The 17,280-nt window shown below is 33.7% G+C and overlaps 1 protein-coding gene across 2 annotated transcripts in view; it reads left to right on the forward strand.

Moving 5' to 3' along the window:
- Positions 1-2,190, forward strand: part of LOC115879126 (unconventional myosin ID) — a 108,568-nt gene extending 106,378 nt beyond the window's left edge. For both annotated transcript variants that reach the window (XM_030895787.1, XM_030895788.1), the window contains one exon: positions 1,668-2,190. In XM_030895787.1, coding sequence (XP_030751647.1) covers positions 1,668-1,866 — 199 coding nt within the window. In that variant the 3' untranslated portion in view covers positions 1,867-2,190. The remainder of the gene's footprint in view (positions 1-1,667) is intronic.
- Positions 2,191-17,280: the final 15,090 nt, after the last annotated feature.

Consider the following 17,280-nt stretch of genomic DNA (forward strand, 5'->3'; position numbering starts at 1 on the left):
GTATTTTTTTACTTTATTTGATAGAAAATGACATTCTGAATAGAACGACACATCATATGTCAACTTTTGACATTTTCGCATATGGTTTAATTGAAATTATAACTTGCGGTTCGTAACGTAAATTTGACTCGAAATTCCAAGTGTGTGGTATCAAATTATTCGTAAAAAATGCTTTTTCCAAATATGCTAATGAGCCACCCTCGTTCTATTTGAAAAAATTGAGATATAATTAAAAATACGATTTGAGCATTTTCTAACTGGCCAAGACAAGACACTAAAAACATTAAACGATCAAATCTATTTTTCCAAGGCTCCTTGATTAAGAATTAGTGGTTTTAACATAGCCATGGCACTCTAGATTGAATTTTAAAATACAAATTTTTATTAAGCGAGAATGTCAAAAGTTGACCTATAATGTGTCATTCTATTCCGAATGTCATTCTCTATCGAATAAAGGAAAAAAATACCGAGAGTGCCATTTAAAAATCAAAAGTTGTAGTGATTTCCGGTGAAATAGGAAGTGACCAAAAACAATTGCATGCGCTAATCAATCCTAATTTATGTCGTATACTAACATACCAAATCTCGTTTTTTTATCTAAAAAAATAAAAAGTTATAGGGGTGAGCCACTTTTGAGACGCACCCGGTATAGCATATTTAAAAAGCGACTTTTAAAAATCTAGGTTTTTGCATAGTTTCACAAAATATGTTATTTTACAAAAATGTTTAGAGATATTTATAATGATTATTACCAAACCATATTTTTTCACAATTCGATTGGTAAGTTTAGAAATGAAATTTAAACCATAAATACGCTTTTGTAGTATAATTCCGTGTTTTTGAAGTGAAACTTCTTTACGCGCGCCGGGAGTAAAATAATAATATAAAGTTTATATTCACTGTCACAGTTAGTTTTGACGTAAGAAACGTCAAAAGTTCATGTCGTCCGATCGCGATCAAATTTGGTGGGTAGCGACGCCGAAATGTGAGCGACGCGACGGTGCACACGGTCCCATCCTGCAAATTTGGATACGACGTTTCGTTTAAATTTTCATCAGGGTGGGACTATTGTTGATATTGAAGAAAAATGGGAATCGATTTCGGCGTAATTGGGGACGGGCTACAGGATGACGCCGTCGGCGTTTTGAACCGATGCTTCTAAATGGACGAAATCATCAGGATTTTTCTTAATTATGGGTCGATTGGAACCAAACTCTGCACGTGGATAGAGGTACCCGAATGGAGTCCGACGCGACGGTCAATTTAGTACAAATTTTGTGAAAGAGAATCAGATTGTTTATTAATTTTTAATTTATTACTTTTTCAATATTTCAAACTACACTTTTTCAAACATGTCCTTCAAATCCTTCAATTTAATAGCTGTCAGTAACAAGTTTGACTTCAAATATGCGCACATAGAGCACACACAATCTTTTTTCAACTGCACCAAACACAATGCTATAAGTTACAAAACCGCAGGCAAAACTTTCGGTGTATACGTTTGTTTTTAATCCGCCTTACCTGACAGGTAAAACCGAGAGTAAAACGTGATGTTCAGGCGGTGCTTAATGTTGGACGTTACGCATAAGCCATCAAGCCTTGTATTAAGTTGGTATGAGAATTATACAGCAGTATACACTAGACTAATAGAAAATAATTTGTTTTAGATTACGAAAAACTGATTTACCGGTGAAAGTATCCAAAACTTTACAATGCTCTTTAGGAGGCAAACAACGATTAATCAACATCAGCGTTTCTGCTGAGTTGCAAACACCCACGTTCAGGAAAGACGGGAACAATATTTTATACTTGGTACCATCTAATTTTGCCATTTTGGAAAATGGAAATAATCACATTAAAAATTAGGACTCCGCCTTTTTATAATCCTTTATGGGCCATATTTAACTTTGATTACTTTAAAACAGGAAATATTTTTACTAAACGTCCTCCAAAGATATACATTTACGTATTTTTTAAATATAAAGTTTCTACAACAGGTGTGCCTTGATTAACAAAGAAGTATATATTTTTTAAATATAAAAGTATGGAGATTTTTTATATGGGATATATTTAGTCTGGAATCTTGAAGCTCTATCCAAATTTATTTACATTTTTGAAGTATAAACTCAATAATTATTTATAATTTGAAATAAAATATATCTTAAAAAATGTCTATACCTATGTGGCGGATTCATCTCTCCAATAAAATCCTTTATGAGTATTTCGCCACTGCACTGCAAGAAAATCTACAAAATAAAATAGTTATTTTTTGTAAACACTTCTGCGTTAAACCTAAACGGACACTGCTGGTCAGAAGTTATGTTTACAGTTATACAAAATTTGTCTAACAAAGAAAAAAATGCTTAACGTTTCGGAAAGTTTATCTTTTTCCGTCGTTGGAAGCAAAAAAAATACAAAGAATAAGAAAAAAACTTTAAAATATTTAAATTCAACTATATATAAGAAACCGTTAATTTAAATATTTTAAATAGTTTTTTTCTTATTCTTTCTATTTTTTTGCTTCCGACGACGGAAAGAGATAAACTTTCCGAAACGTTAAGCATTTTTTTCTTTGTTAGGCAAATTTTATATAACTGTAAACATAACTTCTGACAAGCAGTGTCTGTTTAGGTTTAACGCAGAAGTGTTTATAAAAAATAACTATTTATCTTGTAGATTTTCCTGCAGTGCAGTGGCGAAATACCCATAAAGGATTTTTTTGGGGAAAATATATCTTATAATATTTAATATAGCATTAAAGGCATGTGCGCTTTAAATGATTCCAGTTTATATACATCTAAAATAACTTATTATTGTAAGCCTTATTCTTCCATAATACCCGTCAATTATGCAATCAATATATTACTTATTGCAATAATTAACTAAGTGGACACTATTAAATTTTACCTGAAAGGTACTTACGTTGCTTAGGTATTAAATATTAAGCATTAGTACATTTTTTCCAGACACATATACAGTCTGAATAAATTAATTTACATATTCTGTGTTATGCTACATTTTTAATTAAATTTAAGTAGCTTGTACTTAAAATTAAGCATTTTTAAGTTTTCAGTAGATGTTTATTTACAAAATGGTTACTTTTTCATATGCATGGAATTTACCTTACGTGTTTGTTAAATATTCTAAAATATTTCTGAGGTTATTTTGAAATATAAATTTTTATTAAAAAAATAATCTGTTGGTTTCTGAATTATTTTATAATATTTGAGGATCACTTGTTATAATGATTTAAATGTGAGTATTTTTCTTATAGCAACGAATTTGTTTCTAAGCATAATGTGATTTATTTCAGCTACCATTTTTTTTAAATTAATGCGCTAATTTAATAAGAGTTTTTACTGTAAAGTATTTTTAATGGTTCTTATGTGTTAATATTATTAATGTAACTTCCACAAAGCGTGTTAAAAAGTTAGAGATTCCTTTTTACATTACTTATTATTCATTTTAAATGAATTATTTTTTTACACAAGATTGAACTTTATTGTGATAAGTTTCCTATTCGGTATTTTTCTGAAACTAGTCTATTTTTTAACATTAACTGGCATTATTTGACACGCTTTGCTAAAAAGAAAATAAGCATTTGTTAGTGCCATTATTTTTTTTACTTCTATTTTTGTATCCAAGATACTTATATACATATGTTATAGTTGCTAATGTGCCTTGAAAATATTATTTTATAAATATTTGGAAATATATAGAAGCAAATATACTTTTATCAATAATACTCTCGTTTTATTTATATCGGTACGTAAAAGAATGACGCTATCATAATGTAGATTACATTATTAAAAAAATATATTTAAAATATAAAAGTGATATAAAGCCTATTTCTCCAACGTGATTTGAATGAAAAACTTAAAATGGAAAGACATTTCTTAGTAGGGATTTGTAATGTCAGTTGATTTAACATCGAAATTTATGGATTGTACAATTTGGAATCCATAGGACTGGGAACCATTTTTGTAGAAAATTGTGTCAGCGTTAATTTTGTATGCCTGAAGGTGGGTATTCACTTGTAACAAAACACTCCGAACGAACCAAACGCGCCACGCGCGCTTTAACAAATTTGTGTAGTCAGTTCGTTGCGCCGAACCGAACCGAACGCGCCAAACATTTTCCGAAGCTTGTCGGTAAACGGGATTTGCTCAAAAGGATTTATTCGCCAGCTGGTGTTCAGTGGATACGGCAATTTTGAATGTTCGTTGTGTTTGTGGTGTTTTTAAAATGTGCCTGGCTATGGAGTGGAACAGAGAAAACTGTGTTAATAATTGATGAGTTTGAAAGGCAGCCTATTTTATGGGATCCGACAAATGGGACATATTATAACAAAGTAAAGAAGCATAATGCTTGGGTGGTAATTGCTAATATAGGGTGCACCGCAACGGACGTGAAAAAAGAATGGAAAGTCTTCTATCGAGTTTTAGACGATCTTATACAGGAATTGCCTTTCGAAATGACGTATCTTTCTTGGTTATTCTAGGGCATACTAAATTTTTTTTTTGCCTTTATTGTCAAAAAATTTTTCAATTTGTAGACAAAGGTAAACTAACAAACAAAGTAAAAAAAACAAGGTACACAAACAAACAAACATAAGATAATACAAAACATTATACAAATAATATTGTCAGTCTTAATGTTAAAATAAACATTTATAAATGTTTACAATGTCAAAGAACAAAAAAAAATTAAAATAATATTCAAAAATATTTAGCCAGTTTATAGTAAAATATCAATGACCTCTAAATAAATTAATTTCGATGTCATTAGTAAATATAGCAATAGGAAACATTAGACCAGTGTTTTCAAGATCAAATTCGATTTTCAATTCAAATATAATTCATTTACGGCGTAGAAAGCCTTGTCTAGTAAATAAGAGTTCAATGCTCTGCGAAATGAAAAAAATGATGTTATGGATTTGATTTCAAATGGCAGGTGATTGTGCATTTTTTTCGAGTTGTATAATATTGAACTTTTAACTAACTCTGAGCGTGGGTTGGTAGATAAAGATCTTGCTCCGCGTTCCTGAGTGGATAAGTGTGAGATGGCCTTTCTTGAGAAGCTGATACATGTTTACGTATTAGGCAAACGGATTCAAATATAAGTAAGGAAGGAAGAGTCAATATTTTTAATTCTCTAAAAAAGCCCCGGCAATGAGTTCTGCTGTTTAGTCCCAGTGAATATCGAACAGCTCTCTTCTGGAGCTTGAAAATGCGGTCAAATTGAGCCGCACAACACGTACCCCAGAATGGAAGGGCATACCTGAGGTGCGACTCAAAAAGTGCATAATAAACAGTTCTAGCCACTGACAAGTTAAGCTCCTTAGAAACAGACCTTAATGCAAAACAGGCAGAGCTCAATTTTTTCGACAAAGCTTCGATATATATGTCCCATTTCAGAGAATTGTCCACAACAAGCCCTAAGAATTTTACAGATTTTACGACGTCAATGGTGGTGTTGTCAAAAGCCTTAGTTTTAGAAATGTTGAGACTCAGGAGGTTCGAATCGCACCAAGATTTGATGGTGATTAAGTCATTTGATATAATCCTATGAAGTGCCGCGATGTCCTTGTTGCTCCAAGAGAAGCTAGTGTCGTCCGCAAAAAGACATATTTTGCCACTGATGTTTATGTTAGCAATGTCGTTAATAAAAAGAAGAAACAAAATAGGGCCTAGTACTGAGCCTTGTGGTACTCCACATTCTATTGGCTTGCTAGAAGACAACGTGGTATCCACCCTCACAAGTTGACTTCTGTTGCTCAGATACGACTTAAACCATTCGAGAGATGATCCCCTGAACCCATAGTGCTGCAGTTTATTAATTAGGATCTTATGATCTACACAATCGAACGCCTTAGAAAAATCACAGAAAATTGTTGCTGTAGAATTCTCAAAATCTTCTGCAGCCCCATCCTTGTAAAATTTTTCATAGATATAACAAATATATAGATAAACAATAGATATGAGTAAGTATCAGTGATGGGGGATAAATGAAACCTCGGTTTGTACCTGTACATTTAAATGAACACCTTAATTTTAGGTGTAGGGTATATTTACCCATTGAGAAATATTGTAGATATATTCTTATATACACGGTGGTCCGAACTATATTCCGGAAACTTCGGCAGCATATTCTGCAGATAAAAATAAGTAAAAAAGTTCGTATAAATGTCTTAAAATGCTTACTTTCAGAGATACAGGGTGTAGGGGAAGTTTCATTTTAATTTCGATTTTTTCTAAATAATTTCTGAAGTAACGTTAATATTTGGATGAAAATTGGTGTCTGGGAGTTTTTTGACATGAGAAATTGGATTTTGGTATCAATATGACTCCTTCTAGTAGAGGGCGCCACCTACATATGTTTTAACTGTTTTGAGGCGTAATAACTTTTTGTCCTTACCTGTATAAAACTACCGAGCGAAAAAATATCCATCTCTGTTACTTTTTACGTAAAAAAATATCTCTTTGTAAAAATCACTACGAGCAACCGTCCTTAAGATATTTAGAATGTAAATAGACAATACATGTCATTATTGACGAAAAATAAACACGTTGAATAGATAGTTTTCTATTAATTAGATAGTTATTACTATTTCACTGAAATAATAAATTTAGGAAATTTTTATTTTTTTAAATTAATCATAAATTTTTCTGCAAAAAATGATGATAAAATAGTTTCTGTTGAACTTTTGGCACAAAAACATTTCAAATTTATGCTTTCAGTCTAAGAACTATTTAGTCAACATGTTAATTTATGTCAATGATGACAGGTATTGATAAATTCGATTCCAAATATCTCGAAAACCATTACTCGTAGCGATTTTTACCAAGAGACCCTTTTCACGTAAAAAACGTCGTAAGTGTATGTTTTTTTACTCAGTAGTTTTATACAGGTACGGACGAAAAGTTATTACTCTTCATACCAGTTAAAAAATATGTAGGTGGCGCTCTCTACTAGTAGGAGTCATATTAACATCAAAATCAAATTTCTCATGTCACCAATTTTGATCCAAATATTGACATTACTTCAGAAATTATTTGGAAAAAGTCGAAATAAAAATGAAACTTCTACACCCTGTATCTCCGAAATTAAACATTTTAGGATATACATTTATACGAACTTTTTTACTTATTTTTATGCTGCCGAAGTTTCCGGAATACAGTTCGGACCACCCTGTATATTGTATATTCGTGGTATTAAACCGGGTATTTACAATGCGGTCGTCGGGTACTCCTTTTATAAAATTTGGGTGTTCATCTAAATGTACAGGTATATACCCAAATTTTATATATCTACCCGTTGAGTATTTACCCATCGTCCATATAGTAGGTATACACAACAGTATTAATCTGTCATGTTGATTAAAATAAAAAATATATAAATTTTCTATCCTTTGTGTGTAATAATCCATGTCTAATAATTTTTAATATGTTTATTAATTAAAGTGCAAATTGTTTAAACGAATATTAATAAATTTAATTGCATACTTTTCCATTGTCTATTACATTATCTCCTTTCTGACAATTGAGTAATTTAAGGGGATTTCCATTTATTTTTTCACGAAATTATAAATATTATATCAAAATATAGATAATCAACATTACTCAAATATCTACAAAAAACAACACTGTATGATTTAATATTAGTTCTTAAAACTTATAGTTCTGGTAAATTTTTAGTTGATTTAGTAAATGAATTGTTGGAAACAAATCCTTTCATCTCAAATCGAATTAGGCAAAATAGCATTCTACATCTTATTTTTAATGTTGATGTTCATGATAGCGATGTAACTCTGGACTCTGGACAAGATTAACACCATGCAGTATTATAATCCGAAAAATTTTATCATGGCTAATGATTTTATGTATTTTAACTTTCTATTTGACAAAAAATTTAATCTCAATTTTTGTGATTTTTTTTATTTCTTTCTATGTTAATTTTTTTTATTTGTTTTTAACGTTTGAATTAATTATTAATTTTGGCCCCTTTTCCGCTACTCGTATTTTGTTTATTTAATTATTAATTGTTTATTTTAATATTAGTTAGTTTCCTTTTGTTTTTGCTTGTTCTAATGTGATCTCGTTTTACATTAAGAATCTCCGGTAGACTGTTGTGTATCGATTGTTCTCCAGGGGCGGATACAGGAATTTATTTTAGGGGGGTGCCAAATAAAAAATAATGTAGAATATGCTTTTAGGGCGCCATTTTTAACCCAAAAGTCTAATATTTAAGCTAATGTATGGATTTTAGGGGGGCCCGGGCCCCATGGGCCGCCCCTTTGTATCCGCTACTGTTGTTCTCCACCACTGTCAGTGTGACATATTAATAGCCCCCCATGCACCAAAAGATTTGGACTGCGGAGTTTAGTCCGCGGACTTGTTCTGTCACGTACCAAAACTGCCGTTTTTTTTTGTCTAAAGACTTGGCTTACCGATTAGATCTCGATGTCCGATTAAATATTCACGTTTGGGACAAAATTTCACGTTTTATAGCAGTTTTTGTATACTATTGCTACTACTACTACTACTGCCATTAATCTCTCACGATTATTGACACTCATCAGAAGATGGTTAGGCAAGTTTTCTTTCATGAGCTTTTATGTGACTCAAAACCCCGATAAGGGATATTATCTCTCTTCCACACTCCGGACATTCAAAAGTCTCATTACTTTGTTGCCTCGTTACTTTTTGGTTGTCGCTGTTAACTGAACTTACAATTCTGCTCCATTGCGTTCTATTGTGCGCTGCTTCTTCCCACTTATTCTGCATGCTTATCACCTTTAAGTTTTCGTGGAAAATATCTTTGTAACTTTTCAGTTGTCCTCTCGGTTTCCTTTTACTTCTTACAAGCTCACCGTAAGAAGATATTATTATGGTAGACGGTTTATTGCATGCTGCGTAATATGTGACCAGCTCATCTTAAGCGAGTTTTAGTAATCATGACTTCAATGCTCTCGAGTTTTTGTATAGATAAATATTTATCGAAATAAAAACTGCCGCTTAGAAAGAGAATTATAAGTTCGCCGACTTTATCTTTCGTTCGTTTTTTTTAGAACAATCTAATTTGAAAGATCAAGTCGTGTCCGCCAAAGGCTTGGCCTGCTACAGACTTGCCCGTCTATCTTCTAGTGTATGGGCGACTATTGAGTAATGTAGAATGTAGAATGACTAAGAGGGGGGTTAGATTGTTCCTTGAGTCATCACACAGTCTATAACCCATCATACCCCTGTTGTAGAGGGTACAGGATATTTCCCATCCCCCTCTGATAACACTTCTTCCTCCGAGGGTACACACCCTACCACGGTTGGAGTTTGGCCCTCCGTGCCGCCCTTCACAGTCGAGGAGCTTGCCTCCAGCTGACGAACCCGTGAGGTGGAGGCTGGAGGATCTGTCTCCATTTTCTCCACCTCTTTAACTTGGTCTCTCCTTAGACCTGATACCGGTTTTGTCCCGTATCTATAATAGAGGATATGTCCCTCTTTCTCTATTGCCTTCTTGGATTTGAGGTCAATTCCTATTGTGAGGACCTGAACATGACTCCCCTCCCTCGAGTTGATGACTCCCCAACTCGATGTCCTTACATTGAAGTTCTGACCCTGGATAAGGCTCAGCAGGTAGGTGGTGTCTTTCCCCTTGCTCCTCGGCAGAAGGACCGTGATGGCCGCTCCTTTATAGATGTTTTCTCCCTTCACTGCAGCCAGTTCCGGCCCTTGCCAATTTTTAAACTTAGGTGCGATTTCCACCAACCAATTCGCCGATTCTTGAGATACACAATCTATGAGGATCATGCCCACCCGAAAGTGTATCGCAGCAAAACGCAGCTGACACACATTTTGTAGATCGTTGTGTTGCGATCCAATCGCCACTACTTCGTCTAGTATAGCCTCTTCTAGAGACGTTTGCTGGTCGGTGGTCAGAGCAACCTCTGGGAAATCCTTTGGCAGCACCGCCATTTTCACTTGTCCAGCAATAGCGGCAAAGTTGGTGATACGTCCATTGCTGCTCCGCTAAGACCTACTCTCAGAGGCTCGTCTAGCCCGCCTAGTTGGCCCAGGCCGGGTAGACGAAACAGTAGCTTGTGTCGCTTATTGGGTCTAGAGGTAGGCTTCCGACCCTTGCTGGAGAAGGTGGTAGCTTGTGTGCCACTTGTGGAGGATGATCCCAAGCAAGTGTCAGCCGCCCCTCTTGTAGTTTCCTTTGGATTTGGTCTCTTGGAACTTTCATTTGTAATGTTCCCAGTGTCGCTAGGAGGTTTCCCAACAGCTTCACCGGTGGTGTTTTTAATGCTAGATCTCATAGTGTTCTCACGAGTCGCTAGGGATAGTCGGTCCACTTCTACAGAGCTCCCCATGTAGAAGTAAGGGGTAAATACAATGGGGTGCCCCCCTGATGCCCCAAGGTTGAGGCCAGTGATGGCTTGTCCTCTATCTAGCCACGCATCCCTTTGACCTGGTCCCGCCATCATCGTAGGATTTAGGTTTTTGCTGAGGTTGTCTACTCTTGGCCCGGGCGGTTAACCTCTACCCGCGAGACATGACCACAGTCAGTAGAGGGTTCCTGGTATGACGGACAGGGGTAGCCTCGTCCGGCATCGTTATATGTCTTGGTGCAATTCCCTAGCCACGACACTATAGCCAGGGACAAGACGATGAGTGAGATGCTTGTTAGACCAAGCCATGCGCTAGGGGGATTCCCCCCAGCACCTGGCCAGGAGCTTCCAACGACAAGGTCTTGCATCTCCTAGGGGAAGGACTATTGAGTAACTTTTCTTGAATGTTTACTAACTCATTGTAGGTACGTGATCATAATCTGCCTGTCATTTATGTTTATATTTAGGTCTACTTCATTGCTGACGAAAAATAGCAGAATCGGAGCTATGTTGACATGAAAAATAAATGTCATTTTTACTCGATGAATCTCCTCATTAGAGATGGCACATGTTTTTTGAAACGCTCTGTATAACAAGAGTTCTGTTAGTGAGGATTATTCTAAAGGGTTTTGTCCTTTTGTGTATCAGATGTAATAAACATGTTAGTCTGCAGTCTGCAGTAGTTCTTGATGTTTTCTTAACTGCCTTTTCTATGGATCAGTGTTACTCTCATATAAGTATAATATGTTTAATGATATTATTATCACTTTTTGTAAATGCAAACAAGTGAGAACAAAAACAGATTTTTATAAAAATCGTCCAAAAGCCAATTAAAAGTGTGCACCCACGTAAGTTGAAAACACGCACAGCTTTTACACAAATAGCGAGATTAATTGTCGGAGATAAAATTATGTTTGCCTCTTTATATCTGTTATTTGTTACGCGATTAAGACTATTCTATTTTGTTTTCTTTGGCATAAATTTTCTGTACTGTAAAAAAGTAGAAAAAGGGCTTAAGTCTAGGTAATAATTTTAAGAAAGTAGTAGCAGCGCAGCGGTAAGTAAAAATTTTTTTTCGTTAAATTTTCTTATGTTAATTATAAGTTAGTAAGTCATTTTGTTTAGTTAAATTTAGTTACAAAATATATAGCAGTGTTACAAGAAGTAATACATTTTGATATTTGTATGTATTATAAATTGAGGTACTTAATTATTCATTTAATGTCTTGATTTACATTCCTTTCGGCATACATTTAATAATAATAATTATATACATACTATCAATACCTTCTATTTATTTTTACTATTCTTATCATCTTATCTGAGATGTAAAGAAGGTACTTAACTGTTTATGAGGATATAGATTAAAGTATCTTAGATTTTTGTTTGCATAGTGTTATTAACACATAGATAAGCGTGAAAAAAAGATAAAAGATCAACGTGATATACTGATAAGATTAATCTGAAAAGGTGAATAAACAAGATATTTAGGACAAATGAAGAGTACAAATTAAAGACCACATATACGGTTGCATAAAGAAACTGAGACAGCTGATAGAGGAAATGTTTTTAAATGTTTCTTACTGTAGGCTGTATGCATTAAGTATATTTAAGAATTATTGTATTATACATAAACATTGGGAAGATCTGATAATCCAGATATTTTTGCCGACTTTTTTTAAACCAGCCACCATTTTTTTTAAACAAACTTTTTTTATTGGTGTTTAATAGACTTATTGCACCTTCAATTATAAATTAAACTAAGTCTAAACACAATTATTGGTGTTATTTTTATGACCACTGTATAATTAAAAGTGTGATATATTTTGCTCGGGATCGATTTTTGAAGTGAAACTTCTTTACGCGCGACGGGAGTGAAAATTCAAGGTCGCGACACGTGAGGCGACACACTAGCTAGCGAGACGCAAAGTGGTAACAATCGAAAAAGTGGCAAGCCAACGAAGTTGAAATGGGTCTTTGGGGCGTCGTAATTCGGGCGTATGTGAGTTAGGGGGCTGAAACTAGGAATGTTGATGGGCCTCGAAAAGCCTCATCTTTTCATGATATTTTGACGACGTGTTTCTTGCACTATGAAACCCCATCATCAATGGCGAAAAAATCGTCCGATTTAAATGAAATTTGGTATGTCGATGATTGGACCAAGGCCAACTTGACGTGTACGTCACTGTGACAATTAGTTTTGACGTAAGAAACGTCAAAAGTTTATGTCGTCCGATCGCGACCAAATTTGGTGGGTAGACTATGAGAGCGACGGTGCACACGGTCCTACCCTGCGAAGTTGGATACGACGTTTCATTTTCATCTTCATCAGGGTGGGACGGACAGACAAACGGCGAGACGGACAGACAGATGGACAGACCGACGGACAGATAGACAGAAAGAAGTGTCACTTCAAATATGCGCACATAGTGCATACAGAATATTTTTTTAGTAGAAAACCGAAATTATTTTTGAATTAATAGTAATTTTCGTCACCACAAATATAAAAAATAATGTAAGTTGTAAAATATAACCTGTGGCGCCACGTTTAATTGATACCGTTTTTATGATAAAAATATGATAGATATTATGTTTTATATAGTATTTATTAATTAAAAAATTGCATTATTTTGATATTAATACTTGATGGTATATTTTTTATAAACCCTAATCTTATCTTTTTAAATAATTCAAGATTAGGTACACGGGCATCAGTAAATTCTTGTATTGATATAAGAATATAAGTTATAGGTGTACTCTGAGAGGTACTTTTACGATGAAATCATCTTATATGTACCTTATGATTGCTTATGATGATATCTTCTTACATACACTTAAATTAAATATACTTCCATATTTGGAATGGCAAATACAACTATTTGATAGTATCAGAGTGCATGACTTTTTGTCTACTATTGAATTTACATTTATATTTCAATTAATAGACCTGTAATATGGATAGATATTCTCGAATAGAAATGTTATACTGCTTTGGATTTTTCATAGATAGGCGGGATTGAAAATAATTTCCTCCAGTTTAAAGATATTTTATAAATATAACTTTCTATTATAAAACCTCCGAAATTTGATAGTTTTTTACGTGACAGCAAACGTGACAGACATTAACATAACAGCTACGGAAATATTCTTCAGGAAGATAACGGGTAAAGGTGTTACCTTCTTGATAAATAGTAAGTACTTAACTACCTTACAGTGGTTCAAATTAATTAATAATGTTTGGGCAGGATGGACAATCATAAAGGAGTGGTAACAAAAAAGCTAACCAACCGAATAAGAAAAGCCTATGGCTTAGAAAAAATCTTCCGATTTAAATGAAATTTGGTAAGTCGATAGATTGGAGCAAGTCCAACTCGACCGTGTAAGACATGTGTCACTGTGACAGTTAATTTTGACGTAAGAAACGTCAAAAGTTGATGTCGTCCGATCGCGACTAACTTTAGTGGGTAGGCTGTGAGCGACGGTGCACACCATGGTGCACACGGTCCTGATGAAGATGCGGACATGTTGTACATCTTCATCAGGGTGGGACTATGGATTTGATAAAAAATGTGGGTCGATTTCGGCATAATTGGGGACGGGCTGCAGAATGACGCCCTCGACATTTCGAACCGATCGATGTCTCTAAACAGACGATATCATCAGGATTTTTGTTAAATAATGGTCGATTGGAACCAAACTTGACAGGTGGATAGAGGTACCCGAATGGAGTCCTCAGACAGACAGACGGTCATTTTAATACAAATTTTGTGAAAGTGAATCAAATTATTTAATTTTTAATTTATTACTATTTCAATATTTCAAACTACACTTTTTCAAACATGTCCTTCAAATCCTTCAATTTAATAGCTGTTAGAAAAAAGTTCCACTTTTCGCACAGTGCACACACAATAATTTTTTTCAAATCCAGATTTATAGACTCTACTTAATTTTTGTGATTCCTATGAAAGGTTTGAGTCTACAGAAGAGGGTATCGTTTAGACCTTTTTGCAAGAGTATTTTTATAGCATGTCATAATATTGTAATAAATAAAATAAGTGGTTTATTGCAATCAATTTAGATATGCAGAGCTGCATATGTAAATCCATTATTCTATATTGATCCGATTTATAATCAAATATTATTAAAATTACGCGTATCCAGGACTAAATTAATACTCTTCCTTGTGAGTTTACTCAACAGCGCTTTAAATGTTTAATGAATTTAAAAATTCAATCGCCAGTTGTTTCTGGTTACGATACGGAGTTTTATCGTAATAAACCCTTAGAGCCGAGGTCGATGACATGGATGAAGGGATATATTGTGACCTGCATATGAAAAAATGTTATGATATAAAAGTTTATTTTTTGTCGTTCCTTCACAGGCAGTTATTATGATATAAATAAAAATATAATAGTTCTTATTAGCGGTATTTTACAACTAAACTATTAACTCAATTATTTTTTTATTGGCGTATAACTTCTATATATGCTGATATATACTATATAACTTCGTATATACTTCTATATATACTATATATACTTTTGCTGTTAAGTAGTTTTCTTTTAATGAAATTTTAAGTCAAAGGTAAAGCGATAAAGCTTTATAGATAAAAAGATAACCAGAATATTGTCAAGGTGTATGACGACATCTGTCGGAAGAGCGAGAAAACATTAAGCGTGTGTATAGGCTTGGTGCATCACAGTTGATTTTAAAAATTCCGACCGTAGCGCTCTATACGGCAGAAATCAGAAATTTTCGCTATGTATTTCACGCCGTCCCGGTTACAGATTATGTTGATCGCATTAAAATAATTTTGAAATCGTGGCTTTGTCATAATATTAAGTATTTTAGTTTTTGCTAGTGCAGTTATTGAATTACGTGATTGTTGGATGCAATAACATTCAATAACTCAACTTTCCCGAATATTCAACTCTTCCGAGTCAACAATTTATAGCTTCACAGCTTCTCAAACCGATTTGATCAAAAGCAAAATTGGATTCAAGCAGCTCTACATAATAAAAACTTTAAATAGACATATACTATGAGAGGATAAGATATAATTGGCAATATTAATGGTATACTCTTTTTTTAATCAACTAGTGCTTAAATTTTTTATGAATATCTTCTAAAATTATAATTATAGTTATAATAAACGAAAATCAACTTCTAGTTAGAATTAATTAATTAACTTTATTCACTTTAACAAAAAATAGCAAGGTGAAAAACAATAAGAATTACAAAAAGCTGTGTACGTTACAATGGTCAAATGAATCTGCCACATTAAGATTTTCCATGCGAGCCCGTAGGGTCGCTCTCGAAAAAAAAAGAACACTTAAAGCTGTCATTCATATATGAACCAGGCCTATCGGACCGTATTCCTTGAACCACTTATCGATGCCTCGACACTCGACACTAAATTAGATGGAGACACAAACTGTCACATACATAATATTATGTACCTTCAAAAAATTTCGGTATAGCCGAAATAGCCTACGTTATGTCCCCCACTAGCAAAACCAGTGCGTAAAACTATCGTATTTGAACTAATCTAAAAAGTTTTATTAGCTTGAATAATAAGTTAGACAAATTGTTAGCAAAATATTTACTTTTTTATTTTTTTTAGAATTTTCACAAATTATACTTCCGAACACTTTTAGAATAATTATATAAACTTTTTTTCGTATTCTCGCAATTTAAACCCGTGTATTTGTATATACCGATTGTTTACGATATTCTCCGATGGTGGCAGCACCGACGGAGAATGCACCAAGCCTATATTGTTAAGAAACCTGGCGACATCTTTCGGGAATTGAGTAGCCACAGTAATTCGACCTTAGACAAGGAAAGAGAGGGGACAGGTAACACGGCAGCTGGAAGTGAGGCAAGTTGTCACCTGCCGAAATTCTCCAATGGCGTAGCATCAGAAATTAGCTTGTACCTAGACGGTACAAAATATTTATTAAAACGTAAACTAATATATCGTTCATTTTTGAGTAATGCATATACAATTTTGTATTTTATAGTCTCACCTTTATAATATTAGAATATCTAAGTCGATAATGCAAAATTTATTTAACAGTCACAGTGGACTGATTATCAAGACAATGATTTATTAACGTGTGTATAATGTATAATTAAATAAAAAATAATATAATAACATATATTTTAAACGTGTATATACATATATACTGTATGATCGAAACAACGGCGTCTTGTTTGTTTGGAAATGACAATTTCACAAATGAATATTAAAAATTACATTATTCATTGAATATTGAATCCGTAAGCAAGTGTGAAGAGAATTGGCTAGATTCATTATTATACTGTATAATCGAAAAAAAAACGACGTCCAGTTGGCTTGTAAATTACGATCGATGACATTCCCCATATAATTCTACATATAAAATGACATAAAAACTATACAAAACGACATCGAAAAAAGACGGCGTCAGCGATGGCTATGAAATGAAGATCGCTGTCATTTTATATGTAAAATTATATGGGGAATGTCGTCGATCGTCATTTACAAGCCAACTGGACGTCGTTTTTTTTTCGACCATACGGTATAATAATGAATCTAGCCATTACCCTTCACACTTGCGTACGGATTCAATGAATAATGTAATTTTTAATATTTGTTACCTTCAATCATAAGAATATCCTATTTTTAAGAATATCCGAATTTATTCACACAAAAATTAAACAATTCTGGAAGCTTTGTGTTATTTTATTTATTTTTAAATTTTTATTAATTACTCACTGAAACTATTATTATACACTTAAATTAGCAAATATTTTGAAAGAATATTTAAAAAAATATATGTATGTAATAACAAGTAGCCCACCACAAGTTTGTCCACCCCCAACAAATCTTGGCAGGTAAATTTAAGTTT

This window comes from Sitophilus oryzae, unplaced genomic scaffold, assembly GCF_002938485.1.
Source record: "Sitophilus oryzae breed Bouriz unplaced genomic scaffold, Soryzae_2.0 scaffold_1576_pilon_pilon, whole genome shotgun sequence".
Classification (NCBI taxonomy): Eukaryota; Metazoa; Arthropoda; class Insecta; order Coleoptera; family Curculionidae; genus Sitophilus; species Sitophilus oryzae.